The 18,160-nt window shown below is 49.7% G+C and overlaps 1 protein-coding gene across 2 annotated transcripts in view; it reads right to left on the reverse strand.

Annotated features, from left to right (window-relative positions):
- Nucleotides 1–9,906: 9,906 nt before the first annotated feature.
- Nucleotides 9,907–18,160, reverse strand: part of TTLL5 (tubulin tyrosine ligase like 5) — a 90,968-nt gene continuing 82,714 nt past the window's right edge. Inside the window, exons 35-37 of one of the 2 annotated variants that reach the window (XM_078870557.1) lie at nt 15,140–15,237; nt 12,872–12,962; nt 9,907–9,992 (exon numbers count right to left, since the gene is read on the reverse strand). In XM_078870557.1, coding sequence (XP_078726683.1) covers nt 9,914–9,992; nt 12,872–12,962; nt 15,140–15,237 — 268 coding nt within the window. In that variant the 3' untranslated portion in view covers nt 9,907–9,913. The remainder of the gene's footprint in view (nt 9,993–12,871; nt 12,963–15,139; nt 15,238–18,160) is intronic. The other variant, XM_078870558.1, reaches the window with a different exon arrangement.

Here is an 18,160-nt window from a genome sequence, read left to right on the forward strand (position 1 = left end):
GCAGGGTGAAGAGGGAACCAGTGGGTAGAGAGAGGGATCGAGTGGTGAGTCTGGGGAGAAGCCGGTGGTAGCCGTAGAGGTGCTTCTCTCCCTCCGCTCGGTGGAGTCGGCAGAGTCCACGATCCGACACGAGAGAGAGAGACCGGAGCTAGCCGGCAGGGACCCGGACTCAGAGTAGGACCCCCCTAGCCCCTGGGAGTTGTGTACCCTGCTGTGTAGTATTGATTAGCTTTAATATACCCTGGCGGAAGCCCTTAACTTACCTCGGTTTACGAGTACGTTCGTCGGAACTTCTCTACACACGTATCCGTGCGCAGTATTGTACATAAGATAGATTTTTTACTCTGTGGGTCTTTCGGTAAAGTCACGTAAATAGAAAATAATATATCATCACGACGTTTCGATTGCAACACAAGCAATCGTGATAATAGTTTTTTTACCCTTCTATCTGGAAACAAAACTGACACCTTTGTTACAAGGAGTCATGTTTACATAGACCACAATACCTGCAGTCATAATGCAAACAAAAAACATAACTCTGATAATATATGCACTGTCCTTGAAGTTGATTGGTCCACACCCGAGACAGCTTTCTTTAGAGCCTAGTCCCCATTGGTGTAGGGCCAGATGACACCAGAAGGCGTACAACTCAAACACAGTGCAATATCAGAGTATTGAGAGCTCGGGGTAAGCATTTACACTATGAGATCTCTTTTACCAGTGGCAAAATATAATAGTAGGTTTTTACCCTTTTAACTGGTACAAAACTGACACCTTTATTCAAGGCATCATGTTTGCAATGACCACAACACAAGTAGTCAAAAAAGCAAACAAAAAGAAGCAACTCTGATAAGGAACCCACGCCGGCGTGAGGCTCTGCGCACCGTGGAGATGGAGCGACGAAATCGGCTCGCGTGCAGGTGTTGGGTGGATTGTTAGATGATCGCAGCACCACGAGAGATGGCGATGGCTTGGGAAGGCCTTCATCCAGCAGTGGATTGACCACGGCTGGCGATTTCGTTTAGCGGCGTGAGTTTGTGCCGGGGCCGGGCAGCAGCTTCAGACGTTAACAACGGCTTGTGAGATGTCAAATTCACAGTGCTAGATCACCATCGATCAATGACTGCACCATACCCGGCTTGCTTCTGCCAGACCTCTCGACTAGTGCACAGTGGACTCCGATCCTCCAACGTCCACAGCTCTCAGTCACCACCACCACCACCACCACCTTTTCCCCTTGGTCACCAACCCGTGGGCACCACTCGAAGGGCCACCCTGCACAAGTGGGCAGGGTGGCAGAGGGCGCTACGATGGAGGTCGTGGGTTCGATCCCGACCTTGACGCCTGTATATTTGGAGTTTGCGTGTCTCTCTCTCTCTCCCCGTGGACGTGTGGATTTTTCTCTGGGTCCTCCGGTTTTCCCCTCCACATATAGAATCCAACGTGCGTTTAGAGTATTTGGCTGAAATACATTTCCACATAAGCCACCTCGTTGAGCTCTCATTTGTGGCCAGGTCGCTTCTGAAAAGGGGATAGATAGCTTAGTGGGCCTTACCTGGTAAAATAAAAAATAATCTAGATTTGAAGTTTTCATGACTGCAGGGATCCATACTCTTTAGTTCTTTCGGTAAAGTCACGTAGGTAGAAAATAAAATAAATCACGTTTCGATTGCAACACAAGCAATCATCATCAGGTGGGAAAACCATATATACTCTTACCACGGCATCTCTCTCCCACTTCAGCAAAATAATGTCTTGCTGTGGTTTTCTCACCTGTTGATTGCTTGTGTTGCAATCGAAACGTCGTGATTTAATTTATTTTATTTTATACCTACGTGACTTTACCGAAAAACAAAAGTTTGTTTTTTAGTTTGTGCCCACCCATTGCAACCTCGTCATAATAATTACAATAATCACATTGAGAATAGTAATACAAACACTCCAAGTTCGTACTTAAACAACAATTTGTAAACGTGTTTTTGCACTCATCTAAGGGTTTAGTGATTTGTACGGTCACCCTAGATAAAGACTGGGCCCTGCCATGGTAATGTAGAACTTAGTTCCTCACTGGTCTCTTGGCCACCAACAGAGAGATGAGCACCGCTCCACGCTCGTGTATGGAGATGGGACAATGTCTCGTAGGCCTAGCGCACGCTGTCACTTGGTGCATGTGTAGTGTGATAGTGCCGGCTGGTGGATGGCAGCGGCAACTGCGGTGGACAGACAGCGCACACGCCGGTGAGGGTGTGCACGGAGTGTGTTGGCAGAGAGGAGGAACTGGGGCACGGGTCACGGAGGACCCCATCTGGAGGCCCTTGGAACCTGCTGGCGGGTTCGAGAAGGAAGGCGCGGTCAGGGGGGAGCCAGGCCGCGCTGGGAGCATAAAAGGAGTCGAGAGTGGGGGGCTCGGGGCTGCCGGTTCCGGGATTGGTCTCGTCTCGTTGTCGTTGCCGTCATCTCGTCGCCGTCGTCTCTAACGTCTCCGCTAGATAACGCGCTACAAAGGAGAGTAGTTGGCTATCTCAGTCAGCGCCGTAAGTATTAGACGGCTGGCGTTGTGTACAGGCGAGGCTGAGCTACTGTGGAGAGTGTGTGGACGGGACCGTGGAAGTTGTTAATAATGAAGGTGCCTCCTATAAGCTCTGTCTCTGAATTGTTGACACTTCACATATGGTCAGCGATGTGGGTGTGTGATGTGGGGAGCGGTGGAGGAGGCTTGTGAAGGACGCGACTGGTTTTATGGAGGCAGTCAGCCTCCAACAACAACGGAGGGCAGAGGAACGACGCTCATGGCAACGACCGAAGCGCCGGGCGGCTAAAATTAAGCAAATATTCTTGGTTCTTTCGGTAAAGTCACGGAGAGAGAAAATAAAAATAAATTCAAAATAAAAGCAAAAAACCCACGACGTTTCGATCGCAATACAAGCAGTCTTCGTCAGGCGGTAAAGGCACGTAGATAGAAAATTACAAATTTTAAATAAATAAATAAAAAGCAAAAAACCCACAACGTTTCGATCACAACACAAGCAGCCTTCATTAGGTGGAGATGAAGACCGCTTGTGTTGCGATCGAAACGTCGTGGGTTTTTAACTTTTTATTTATTTTTTATTTTCTATCTACGTGACTTTACCGAAGGAACCAAGAATATGAATTCCTGCAGCCATGAAAGTTTTAAGTTGTAATTAAAACGAAGCAAGTTGACACACAAGGGGCACAGCTGGTGAAATTTGCCGGTCATCTCAATCCGCCAATGGCACCTGCAGGGTCTGTCCCGTGACCTCCTGTCAGCGAGCCTTCGACAAATTCACGTGGCCACAAAGTGCACCTGGCCTGGCACAGGCGCCATGGTGACGTCACCATCACTTAGTGGCGAATGGCGGCTGTTGGTGTTGGTGGGGAGCGGTGGCGCAGTGGTTAGCGCACTTCGCTACAAACGAGGTGCCCCGAGTTGGAATCCTGAAATGGTTCGTAGGTGCTCGCTAACGGCACTTTCCCTAACAGCCCGTTCGAGGCTATATGGCAGGAACATGCTCTTTGTGTGTGTGTGCACTGTAAGGGCTATTTTCACCCCGTCTATTCATAGCAATGAGGGCCCACAGTGTAAAAGGGACTCCGTGAGTCACTGAACAAATTCTTTAAATTGCGGTTCACTCCGGGGGCAGCCCTCTTTCGGAATTTGTTTATTTTTTTAAAGGCGGGGGGGGGGTCAGCCATGAGGCACAAAGGGGTAGACGCATAGAAATGAGTGAACATTGGCTAACGTCATGTCTCATGGCTAGCGGGAGGTTACAGGACCACGACATGGGGGTTGGTTGGCCCTCTATCTTCGAGGAACGAGCATGTTCCCATTGAGACAGTTTCAAAGATGACAGGAAAACCTTCTACACCAAATCTCAATTTAACACGGAGGTTTTCGCGACTAATATTATCCATAAGAGGTCTTTGGGTTAGATCGCGTAAAAATATAAATGCGTCGTTAAACCCGCCATCAACCGACACAACCAATTACTAAGGTTTGTCACGTCGTTACTAGTCCAGCACACCGGCGTGTTGGAGAGTAAACCCACAATATTCACAATTCGGCATTGATGCTAGTTGTAATTACTGGCGAAACGTCGTACTCGAATTATAAATGTGGGGGGGGGGGGGGGTGGCAATTCTGCCTTTTTTCTACCCCCCCCCCCCTACCCCCAGAGTTGTACTGCACGCGGTAGGCGCGATGTGACTAATGAATGTCGAGGGTGATGAATAGAACCCAGCGATTCCCTGCTCGGGGAAGGCAACGTCACAGCCGAATCGCCACCTGGGTCAGCAGTCGTAATAATCGGAGCGACATCAATTATCATATTTTGCTACTGGAAAAGGAGGTTCCAATGGAGCGACATCATCAACAGCGGCGTTGTGACGCGTCTTCATTCTGCTCGTTGGTGCTGTGTCCCCACAGCCACGCGTCTATCCGGGCTCATGGCGATGTTGTGCCCAGCAGTGGAGAGACCATGACTCTAGATGACGACGAAGGGGCTCAATGTGTAGCCCTGGAGAGGTCCTCCACAGGGCACGGCTCCTCCGGGAACCGAGAACTCCATGGCGTTCATTTAACTCACTCTGTCTGTTGTCGTTGTCGTATCCTCAAATCTTGTAACTCAATTTTAAACCACTTCCCAATGTGGTATCGACTAAAAACTTGGTATGCTTATGTCATCCTGATGACAATACTATATTCGATCATAAAAATATATATCTTTAAACAATCTTTTTTATATGTTATGTTTCGCCTTGGGTCTAATTGTCCACGGTCAACTGACGTTGGCTGTAATTGGCCACGGCCCCTTACGTTATGGCAAGCTTCGGGGCCACTTCCTGGAGTCGTGGAGTTCTTCCATTACTAGTACATTTCATAAAAGCGTGTTGTTAAAAATAAAGTTTTTACAAATATGTTTGTATTCTCCGATCGTGTCGCTTGTATCGTTTGCAGTTGTAACTCGCTGACCCGCCCGGACTGGACATCTGTGAAAACGAGTTTCGTATCTCATCGGATTCCTCCTCCAAACTGTAAAACACATTCCTGCGGAGGGAGCTGGTAGGAACGTTGGGTTGCTCGGTCAATGGCCAGGGTCAACGGCGGCGTGGTGTATTCCGCAAATATGCCCGACTGTGAGGGCGGGCACAAGCCGGCGTGAGTAGGTTAAACGTTGAGTTTTATAAGGGCACCACGGGGTGACCAGCCCCTCCCCACCCAGCCCCTCCCCACCCACCCCTCACCCCCACCCAGCCCAATGATAGCTCAACGAAGTGGCTTATCACGTTCAAATGTATAGCGGCTCAAATACTCTAAACGCATGGGTCTAAATGTGGAGGGGAAAACCGGAGGACCCAGAGGAAAACCCCCGCAAACCAACCACGGGGAGAGAGGCACGCAAACTCCAAATACACAGCAGCCATAACGTTTCCGCCTCCACGTGCTTCAGGTCTCTCCGAATCACTCAGAATGTTCACCGGTCGTCATTCGCACCTCCAATTAGCACGGTTGGCTACGCATGGTGCGAGAGACGTTCAACATGCACACATGCTGATGCAGCAGTCGGGCTGTGACGGTTCCACCTGAAGACGGAAGCTTGTGTTGCCTCCGAAACGTCGTGATTTTTATTTTATTTTTACTTTTATTAATTTTAATTTTTTACCTACGTGACTTTACCCAAAAAAGCCTAAGAATATACATACAACATGTGCACATCTCATTTTATCAATTGTAAGATTTATACTTTATGTTTATCCTAACCGTTATTTAAACCCAACTGCCACTCGCATTGAGCGACAGTCCCAGGCAATTGTAACCAACACCAAGCGATGCCTGGACTGGCAATACCGGCAGGTATCGCTTGATACCATTACCGTGAGCCCAGCAGTTCTGCCGATATCACCATTAGGGTCCGTCCATAAATGACGTCACGCGATTTAGGAGATTTTTGACCCCCCCCCTCGTCACACGGCGTCACAAAAATCAGACCCCCCCCCCTCAAATATGACGTCACAAAGCTCTGCCCCCCTCCCCCAAAACCATATTTCCAATTTGAAAATAAAACATGCTTCAAATCGCTTTAAACTATTGTCATTGTAGTGCGTATGTAATGTGCCGCTGCACCCTGATGTTGTAGGAGAAAACATTTATTCAAAAGTATATTAATTAAGTAGAACGTGTTGTCTATATTTATTTAAAGTTGCGACTTTTGATGTTACGTCACAAATGTCTCACCCCCCCCCCTCGTCACACATCGTCACAAATGTCTGACCCCTCCCCCCCCCTAGGTGCGTGACGTCATTTATGGACGGCCCCTTATTACAGCTGTGCCATTACACATGGGTGCAAGCAGTGGCACGGTCGCGAGCGCAGTGCGCAATGGGAATGTGGAATCCTCCATCGATCGTGACAGGCGAACGGTTCCCCGCTCCGTGCTCGAGCAGGAGAGATGCCCCCGAGTTTGACCCGAGCAGCGCTCAGTGCGAGTGGTGAACACGACTTTTCCCCTTTCTTAATCAGTAGAGACCAGAGAAAGAAAGATATCTTCCCCACAACCGCCACCACCACCACCACCACCTCTATCTCCCACGGCACAAAGTCCCAGCGTTCTCATTATGGGCTCGTGCGAAGCTGTTGGGCAACTCTTCCTATTACGGAATTTATTTTCTGAAAGTGAACTTTGGAACGGGATAGAGGGAGTGGCAGATTGGGCGGACGCGCGCGTGCGGCCCAACAGACTCGGCATTGTGCTGCGGCCAGTGGACATTATCATAATTATCCACGGGCCTTTGCGACATTTGGGTATTTCGACATTCATTCGAAAATGAGCGCGGCCGTCGTGCGGCCCCAATGCGCTGACGCACGCAACGTGCACGCGGACCCGAGCACCACAAAGACAAAGATCCCCCGTGTAGCCTCAACAGACTTTTGTGGCAAGTGCCGTTAGCGAGCAGCACCTATGAAGGCCGGCACGGCACACGAGGGGGTGGGTGGCCAGCAACACGCCCGGCCGCCTTTGTCTCCCCGGTGGCGATGTTGAGATACCGCACCAGGTACTTATTTGAGGCTGAATCGACCTAGGGGAGGCCCAGGACCGGTTCAGATAATTATCAGTGGTGTTAGCCGTGAGTGGGAATCAAACTCGGGTCGCCGGGTTCGTAGTGTAGACCGTTAACTGCTGTATTACTGCTCCCACACACACACAAATACATACACAATGCACATATGAAGGCACATACACGCACAAACGCACAAAACGCAAAGACACACAAATGCAGATGTATATAAACATTCACATAAAAACACACAATGCACACATACATAAACACACCACAAATACACACAAAAGCACATAGACACAGACACAAACCTACACATAAAACACCCCGAGACACATAACGATGAGAAGAACATTGTGGTGATGTCCACCCAACACAATGCCACACACAACAACAAATACATTAAAATAACAGACATTACACGAACGTACACCACCAACACATCGGCACGCTCCAACTTGTGCCCCTGCGGCTCAAGTGCACGCGGCTCGAGCCCAAACACCGCAGCGCCTCCTGGCTTTCACATCCCTCCTCTTACTCTGCTTGAAGACAGCACTGGTGGTGGTGGTGGAACCCCGCCCCCCCCTCCCCATCAAAACACCAACAGGCCAATGCGCACATCCACACATCAGAAACGTCTCCATATATATATTTTTGAGACCGTCTCATTTGCAATCGTTCGATCGTTGTTTCCGCCACCTTCATGATGACTCTTGGTACAATCTAAAGCCAAAATTCATCTTCTTGGTTCTTTCGGTAAAGTCACGTAGAATGGAAATAATAAAATAAAAAAAATAAAACATTATAAAATAATTCTCACGACGATTCGGCCACAACGCAAGCAGCCGTCCTCAGGTGAAGAACAGGTCTGTCGAGACAACAGAGTCTGATTTTTACTTTTTTTATTATTTCCCTTATACGTGACTTTACCGAAAGAACCAAGAAGATGAATCCCTGCAGTCACGAAAGCTTTAAATCGAAAACTAAAGCCAAAATTGTGAACCATCCATGGATCGGCGTGCTCACTTTCAAACGATTGTGAGGGGGTCACTGTCGCCGCTGCGCCGGTGAGTGAAACGTTACACGACTGCCAATATAAAACATCTTTGATATTTTGCCTCATCAGAAGAAAAAAAATGTACCACCTATTTTAAAAATTGCAGTCGATGTCTTTCACGACGCTTTAAATCAGCGTCACGTCGGACGATGAGAACATTTTAAGAAACACGACGCTTCGTAGAATCCCGGCCGCTATTTCTTTATTTTTGCCCATCAGCCCGCTCGCGACTCCATGGACACAGCCTGATGGACACGATCACAAATGTCACTCGTGCGCACACGATCCGGCAATAAAAAAATACACGCTCTTGAAAAAGACCCCGATTCTCAAAATAGCAAAACAGTCGTTCATCGAATTACATTAAGGGGAGACTGGTCCCCACCATAGTAATGTGGAATTTACACTACTGGGTTCTCGAGATCTAATACAGATGAACGCGTCCCAGAGCGTAAACGTGTGCATACGTTATTAATGCAATTTAAACAAAGCGATTTGTATCGGAGAGTAATTCGTAACATACTGCGCAAGAATTAACGCGAAAGCTTTGGTTCAGGCACCAGCGCCAAGAAAATGCGGCGGCACTGCTGTCGTAGAAATGGGCACCACGCTCTGCTTTTAATCAATCTAATTGCCAGAAAATCAAGGGGTGTAAACACGAAGATATATGTACACACACGCACGCACGCAAACACAAATAAATAACGGTGTGCGACAATTTAGAACCGAAATGACTGACGCGATCACCCATTGAGGACGGCACTGACACACTCGGGAGGGAGGAGGGTGGTGGCTGCGGTGTTTATGCCACCGCTTGCGACAGACGCTGAATCACGGCCGAGTCAACCTACGCAGAGAGGCCCCAAGCCAAGCCCAGAACCCAACACACGCGTCTGTGATGCCATCCGTCGCCGGATGGATGACATCACACGGCCGCCCGATTTGGAGCGCACCATACACATGCCGAGACGTATTGCTCCAAGACAGGGGTTCTTAACTTTAACTTCAGCTTCGCACCCCCCCCCCCCTTTGGTTCTCAATCGTTAAAAAAAATATAGATGTTAATAATAAATACGTAAAGGTTTGATTAAACAAAGTAGTTGTACTTCCGTGCCCGTGTTCAGAGTGTGTTTCTATGATTTACCTTCTAAAATAATGTGGCATGTCTCGCACCCCCAGAAAGGGCATCTCGCACCCCAGGTTAAGAAGATCCACTGCTTTAAGCGGTGTAGGCTGCTAATTGAAGGAACACATTTGGCCGCATATAATGTCGAAATTTAGGGGGAAGAACATTGTTTTAATGCAATCATTGCCTTGTAAATCGTAAGTGATATAAGGGTACAACAAATTGGGTGTACGAACCACTGTATCACCGCTCCCCAGCTGCGTTGGAGCAGAGGACATGAGAGGGCTTAGAGATGACACACACACAGCCACACACACAGCACACACACCACACACACACCACCTACACACACAGCACACACACACAACCACACCACACACACACACCACACACACACCACAGCCACACACACACCACACACACAGCACACACACACACCACACACACACATCACACACCACACACACACCACAAACACACCACCCACACACACCCCACACACACTGAGGTTATCAATTAGCTCAGCACACTCATGCGCTCCACTTTCACACACAGACATTCCCATCCAGCCCACTCAATTCCATCTGCAGATCGCAGAGCCACCACCACCCCCTCCCCCCTGCACCATGGCTCCGCCAGGCTTCTCACGCCCCTCACTGCTCAGCCCCTCTGCGCGATGTCCACTCGGAAGCGTGACTCATCTCCCTCCACTCCGTTGGCACGGCTAAGAGCCTGTGGGGGAGACAGTGTGGATGATGAGTATGCGGGCGAGTGGATGTGCTCATGAGTGTGAACACGAGTGTGCTCGGCCAACAGCACTTGCCACAACAGTCTGTTAAGGCTATACGGGGGACCTTTAGTCTTTTTGTTCGTGTGTACAAGGGTATGGATGAGTGTGCTGGTGACTGCGTTTGTGTGTGAGTATTGGTGAGTGTGTTGGCTGGTGGGTGAGTGAGAGGATGTGTGAGTGTGTTGGTTATTGGGTGTGTTAGTGAGGGTATTGGTGTGTGTGTTGGTAGCGGTAGTGTAGTGGTTAGCGCGCTGCGCTATGAACCCAGCGAGCCGGGTTCGATCCCTGTTCACGGCCAACACCAGTGACGATTATCTGATCCGGTCCTGGGTCTCCCCTAGGTCGACTCAGCTTCAATTGAGTACCTGGTGCGGTGTGTAAACATCGCCACTGGGGAGACAAAGGCGGTCGGGCGTGATGATGGCCAGCCACCCCCTGGTGTGCCGTACCGGCCTTCATAGGTGCTCGCTAACAGCACTTGCCCCAACAATCTGTTAAGCTATATGGGGGATCTTTGTCTTTTGTGTGTGTTGGTAAGTAGGTAAGTGGGTTAGTGGGAATGCAAGAGAGAGTGTGCTGGTTAGTGGGCGTGTGAGTGAGAGTATGCTGGTTAGTAAGTTAGTAGGGAGGAGTGAGACTGTGGGGTCAGCGGGTGTGTGACAATGGGCGAGAGTGTGAGGAGGGAGACAGTCAGAGTCAGGGGCGCGGCGCCGTCTAATGAGTGAGTCATACCCTCTAGCTCAGCGACCGTGACAGCCAAAACATGTCCTTTAAAGGTGAAGGGAGGGTACGGGCACGATTGTCGGAGTAAACGTATCTTCCCCGCTCGCTCCAGAGAGCAATTGGCTGGCAATTATTGCCTTCCACTTAAAATTCTCAGCTGGTAATTGAAATTCCACATGCCTATGGTGGGGACCCGTACTCTCCACGCGAGGCTGGCCACGGTTTGACAACAAAAATTAACTCAAGGGCGGGGCGGTCGTGCGACACGATCTGTCATGAACCCACTCGATGGTTTCTCATTGCCTCACCAGGTGAGAATTTGGCTCACGTGGGAGAACAACAAACAACGGTAAACCTATTCGAGGGGCTGCTCGGTGTTTCGAGGTGTAAAGATTCACGCCACTTAATACTGTTGGGAACCTCCTGGTTACACCAGCCCACATGGGGATTATTGTGTCCGTCCGTGTTGCAGGGAGGGGCTGGGTGGCGAGGGGATGGTGGGGCTGGGTGGGGAGGGGAGGGAGGGGCTGGGTAGGGCTGGGTGGGGGGTGGGAGAGGCTGGGTGGGGAGGGGCTGGGTGGGGAGGGGCTGGTCACCCCGTGGTGCCCTTATAAAACTCAACGTTTAACTTACTCACGCCGGCTTGTGCCCACCCTCACAGTTGGACATATTTGCGGAATACACCACGCCACCGTTCACCTTAACCATTGACCAAGCAACCCAACGTTCCTACCAGCTCCCTCCGCAGGATTGTGTTCAGTGATTGGATGAACTGTTACAATCCGAGGCTATGAATAAATGTTATAATCAGTTCTCCGTCTCATGTTTACCATTGTTTTGAAATATTAAAAAATAAATCGGTCTCATTTACATTGTTGTTCACTCCAATATGGGTAAATATAACATCAGCATATCATTTACATTAATTGTAAACACTTGATTCTTACATGCGAAATCCGATCGATGAATCGTTCAATGGCTGCTACTGCTGGTACGAAGATAATTAGCGAAGATAATGAACACAAACAATCAAGACTCAAAAATTTCCCACAAACGATGGCGGTGCACATCTCCGCTGACGGGCCCCCACTGTTGACTTACCACAGAGCGGGGATTCTGCAGTCAAAATACCGAGGTATTTCTAGACACACATGCCTCCCTCCTCCGAGAGCGCTTTATCTTATCGTGCTATCATGTAATCGTGCTTGGAGAGAGCAGTGTGTACCCCCCAGAGGTGTGGACTCGAGTCATGTGACTTGGACTCGAGTCAGACTCGAGTCATGAATTTGATGACTTGCGACTCGACTTGGACTTGCATAACAATGACTTTGTCCCACCTATGAGATGTGGACTCGAGTCATGTGACTTGGACTCGAGTCAGACTCGAGTCATGAATTTGATGACTTGCGACTCGACTTGGACTTGCATAACAATGACTTTGTCCCACCTCTGGTACCCCCCCCCCACCCTCTCTCCCAGTGACGCCATGTGTTATACTGGGCAGGGCGGCCAGGCAGGGAAAGTGAACTAGGAGCAGAAAGCATCACGCGAACTCATCCTCGCAGCAGAGGGCTTTTGGCTGGCCATACAACGAAGACGGTCACGGCACCGCACGCTTTCAGATGCGCTTCTGCGGCCGTCTGGAACGCTCTTCCTTCCGATATTAGGAAGCCACTGGAGCTATGCACTTTTAAATCTAGCTTGAAAACTCATTTCTTTAGAACTGCTTTTTGTGTTTAGTTGGTTGTCCTTCCCCTGCACCTCCGATTAGCACGGTAGGCTACGTATGGTGTGAAAGAAGTTCAACATACGTACAACTACGCTGGCCAGAGAGGAGACAATCGCTGTGTGGGAGCAGAAACATCTGAGCGGTGCCCTACTGCAACACACGAAACTACAAACTCTTCTAATTGTACCAGGTCAGGCCCACTGAGCAATGCAGCTCTTTTTGTTAGAAGCGATCTGGCCACAACGGCTCGCTCAACAAAGTGGCTTATTATCACGTGGAAATTGATATCAGCCAAATACTCTTCAACGCATATTGATTTTAAATGTGGAGAGGAAAACCGGAGGACCATGAGGAGAGAGACATGCTTACTTCAAATATACAGCAGGCGTCGGGGCCGGGACCGAACCGACGACCTCCTGCATACCGGGCGAGGTAGTTAACATCTCACCACCATGGCGCCCTACACGACAAGTCACGAACACGGCCACCCGCAAAGGAAAACGTCAACGAATCTGGGAACCGCGAGGAGCCGCTATCAAAAGTGACGAGCGTGAGAGGCGGATTGGAGAACACCGACTACCAATAAACTGAACGGCTTTGGCTTGCCTCAATTAGCTGTCATTCTACGAGGGTGTTTCAATAATTTCCATGCAGTAATTGCGTATCTTACGTCAGTGCGGTTTCTGTAGAAGCTGTGCACTGAATTTGGTAAAATAACAAATATTCACAAGGGCTCCACTGCCCTTCTCCTGTGCGGTTGTGAAGGGTACCGCCATCTTTAATCACGTGATATGTTTTCCAGAACCGTGGACGGCTGCCTTTGTCTCCCCAGTGCTGATGATTGCACACTGCACCAAACACTCCTTTAAGGGTCAGTCAACCTAGGGAGGGCCCCGGACCGGTGTGTATAGCACAGAGACAAAGGTCCCCGTTCTAATAGATATTCTAACAGACTCTTGGGGCAAGTGCTGTTAGCTAGCACCTATGAGTGTTGGCATGGGCCACGAAGAGGAGGGTGGCCAGCACCACGCCCGGCCACCTGTGTCTCCCCAATACTGATAGTTACACACTGTACCAGGCACTCATTTATGGCCGAGTTGACAAAAGGGGAGGCCCAGGATCAGTTGAAATATCCGCCACTCTTATTGATCGTGGGCGGGAATCGAACTCCGGTCGCCAGGGTCGTGGCGTAGCGGAGCGCGCTAACCGCTCCACCACCGCTCCCCACTATAGATGACAAAGATCCCCCGTGTAGCCTTAACAGACTGTTGGGGCAAGCGCTGCTAGCTAGCGAGCACCTACGAAGGCCGGCACGGCACACGAGGGGGTGGGTGGCCAGCACACACACGCAACTCTCACGCATTCACGGGCTGAGCAGTGAAGTGGTGTCAGCACCTTCTGCCTGAGGGATGTCTTATCAGCATTTGTGAAAAGCGTTTGTACAAATTCCCCAGCGTTCCTTTCCAAACAATGGAAGCCCCCATACGGGAGAAACATTAACCCTGAACCCTGACCTCTACAAGCACCCTCATCATCACCACTCTCACCACCAGCAGCAGCAGCAGCAGCACCAAGTTCAGCCTCCCCAAAGGCTTTCGGAAAAAAATCTCCCCTCTTCATGGGAAAACGATGACTCTCGTGAGAATCTAAGCCCAGGGTACAGATGTGGCTACGGATGACTAATATCGATATTGTAGGAGATCAACAACAACAACAACGTCGTTGCGTTGGGAGATCACGAGATATTAGCTCAAAGTGCGGCTCTGCAACCACTTCCTCACGCCGCTGCTGCCAAAAAGGCCTGAACCAGAGGGAGCTCCAGAGAACTCATCTAGTTGGTACGTTGGCCTACGCTCCCACGCTTCTTGCCTGATGTCTCAGAAGAGGTGGGAGGCACCACGTGATTTGGTCATAGGCTTGGCAGTGTACGTGTGTGTACGTGTGTGTACGTGTGTGTACGTGTGTCTGTACTCACCTGGGAGCGGTAGCTTAGCAGCTGGCACGCAGCACTACGGAACTGGCGACCCGAGTTCGATTCCCGCTCACGGCCAACACCGGTGACGATTATCTGAACCGGTCCTGGGCCTCCCCTAGGTCGACTCAGCCTCAAATGAGTAACTGGTGTGGTGTGTAAGCATCGTCACTGGGGAGACAAAGGCGGCCGGGCGTGGTGTTGGCCACCCCTTCGTGTGCCATGCCGGTCTTCATAGGTGCTCGCTAACAGCACTTGCCCCAACAGTCTGTTAAGGCTATAGGGGGGATCTTTGTCTTTGTGCCTGTACCCACCCGTATGGTAGTGTAGTAGATAGCTCACCGCGCCATGAACCTCGATTCCACTCGTGACTAATAGCAGTGGTGAATATATTAACTGGTGTTGGGCTTCCCCTAGGTCAACTCCGCCTTAAACGAGTACCTGGTATGGGTTGTAAACATGACTATTGGAGAGACAAAGGTGACTGCGTAGTGTTGGCCACCCACCCCCTCGTGTGCCATGGCGGCCTTCACTAGATGCCAGCTAACAGCACTTGCCCAAGTGACCTGTGGAGGCTCTCTGGGGGATCTTTGCCTCTGTCCCCACCCCCCTGTATCCTGGTGAGCGCTCATCATGAGCAGCAGCAGCAGCAGCAGCTCCTTCACCTGTGGCTGGACGTCTCTCGGTGCTCTCGTCACGTCCGCCCCTCGTCGATGTCGCCGTCACCACCGTCACTGCGCGCCGGCGCTCTGCCGAGGATGCCCTGCGGTCAGCCGGAAGGTCACAGGTTAAAACGGGAAGGGGCAACGGTTAGGCAATACTTGTAGGTGGGCTGGTGGTCAAGACTGGTGTCAGAGTGGCAGCCAAAGAAGAGAATGATTTGTTCAGGATGCTCACCATGGAGATGGAATGACAAAATCAGCTTTATAAAACTAAACTATTTTTTATTTATTTTGCTAGGTAAGGCCCAATGACCTATATATCTTTTTCAGAAGCGACTTTGCCGCAAATAATAGCTCCGCGAAGTGGCTTATCACGTGTAAATTTCGAGCAGCCAAATCCCCCAAATGCATGTTTTATAAATATGGAGGGAAAAACCGGAGGACCCGGAGAAAAAGCCACACGACCCCGGGGAGAGAGACACGCAAACTCCAAATATACAGGCGATGGGTCGGGATCGAACCCAAGACCTCCTGTATACCAGGCAAAGTAGTTAACATCTTGCCACCGTGGCGCCCTCAGTGCCGGTGGTAGATGAATTGCTACATCGCAGGATGGGGAGGACTGTCAGAGATAACGGCAGCTTGGAGAGGCCTTCATCCAGCAGCGGATTGATAATGGCCAACGGTGATGGCGATTTGCGTGGTGGATCTGGAATGTGGACTTCTCGTACGTGTGCATTCTCAAGACACTGCAGTTTTTTTCCGAAATGTAATTTAAAAACAAAATAAAAATCACACAGGAAGAACAGGATCACCATTTCTCATGGAGAAGCCCCATAACAAAAATATCAGCGAGCCTTTCCAGAATAGGCGATGAATCAAAATGCAGCGATAGCTGTTTACCCATGCGGTTGATAACATGCCGTTGATATGACCCACGTTTCCCGAACATCGTGAAATGTACTCCCATTGTTCGTTTCATAAACAGTCCAACTGTCGACGTGTTTTCACAAGCTTGTGTGGTGGTGCAGTCTTGATTTTGGCGGATGAGAAAAGTGCTGGAAATTCCACATTCCTACAGCGGTTGGGAGGATGGGGGCAATCTCTCTATGGCCATGTAGACTGTTGACTTCCCACCAAGTGGTACGCATTGTATCGACCCGAAAACAATGATGTGCCGAGTAAACTGCTGACCTGGTGTTCGTTGGGCGCTTTGACCAGCTTACAATTGTCTGGATTATAAGTGAATATTACAGCTGTTTATTATCATGAGTGCAGAATTATTCTTGTAACCGCAGCATAAAACACGTTGGTACGCACAGGGACGAGAGAATGTCTTGGTGAGAACATGGTTAATCATTAGGACACTGCAATTTCCTCTTACAATGGACATTAAGGCTCTCTAGAAAACAGAGAATTCCACTTCAAATTCAATAGCGAGGCTCATGGCCACCCTTCAATCATTTACAAGAACAAGGAGATTTAGTATTACCCCCCCGCGCCCCGCAATGTGTGTGGTCACCACCTTGTCCTGCTTGACATTCAGAGACACACGTAAGTTCTCAGTCCAAATCCTGGACAGGGATCAGGACAATCCATTATCAACCCTCCCGGGTCGATAAAATGGGTACCACTTAGCAGGAAGACAACATGTACGTGTGTAAGTTGAACTTCTTTTCCACTGTATGTAGCCAACCATGCTAATCGTGCCAACCACTGTTGTTCTATCCAACAGTGGTTCTATGGATATACTGCATCCCACCGTCGGAATATGGACATTCCACGTTCCTATGGCCAGGACAAGCCTCTCTACAGAGACAACCATTTTTTTTTCTGCTCTAGATCTGGCAACACCAGATCCACTATTCAGCCATGGCTGCAGAGGGCTGGCTGCTGGGTTGATGCTCACAGCTCTTTGCTAACCCACCTCTCTGGCCTCTCTGTGCCGTGAGGAAGGGCCGTGGCCCCAAACGTCGCCAATAACACTGCATTTTTAAGGCCACAGTGTTATTGGCAATCGTGTTGTGTTTTCATTGCTGTTGCTGTTCTCTGTGCTTGCGCACCGCTGCCAACGCAGTATCACCAAATAATTTGCCTTTGGGCAATTTCTAACTGAGGGTGCATTCAGAGATGCAATTGTTCCGGATGAAAGCATCTAGTCAATACACGCACAGTCCAACGTCCCTTGTGCCCCTCAGCCCGACGGCAGACTCACGGACACACGGCAGAGAAGACGCACAAGTGAGCAGGCGAGCGGGCAGGCAGAGGGGAAAACCGAGTGCTTGTATGCTAAGCAGTGGTCCAAATGGAAATTCTAATTACCGCTATGGAATGTATTCGTCCTGCAGCCCGTGTAAATACCCGTGTTGTTTTAGGGTTAAATGGTCCTGGCAAGTGCCGTCTTGGTGGAGAGTAGCACACCGGCCCTCTCCGTCGACTTGTGCCGACGGAGACGTTGGGTACAGTCGGTAGGGGCGCCGTGGCAAGGAAGCCGCGGCGTCGACCGCTTGACAACCGCAGCGTCTCGCACAGCGATGGGCAAGCGTGTCCTCACCCAGGGTGGGACGGGAATTTAGCATGACTATCGTGGGGCAACCCCAACAGTTTTTACACTTGGGAGACTTTAATCTAAAAACTAGTCATACCTCGGTATACGACTGCTTTGGAATAAGTCTTGCTTGGGATACGACGCGCTTGCTAGAACTTGTATGGGTCGGGATGAGTCACCGCGTACCCGCGTAGACCCCGTTCACGACTGAAACAAAGCGCCGCTCCTCAGTCTGCCTGTAGATCTCGTTCAGTGCACAACCCTTGCTAGAACTCTCTGTGAATTTTCACGTGTTTTTTGTCATTTTAACTCCTCCCAGCAAGGTAAAGTGAGGTTAAATTTTATTTTTATTTCAATTTATTTTAACTTATTTATGCATTTATTTTAATTTATGAATGCATTTTAGCAATAAGTAGTGTCTAAGTTATTTTATACAACCCCATTAATGTATAATATGCCATATCAAATATCACTTC

Source organism: Lampetra fluviatilis, chromosome 30, assembly GCF_964198595.1.
Source record: "Lampetra fluviatilis chromosome 30, kcLamFluv1.1, whole genome shotgun sequence".
NCBI lineage: Eukaryota > Metazoa > Chordata > Hyperoartia > Petromyzontiformes > Petromyzontidae > Lampetra > Lampetra fluviatilis.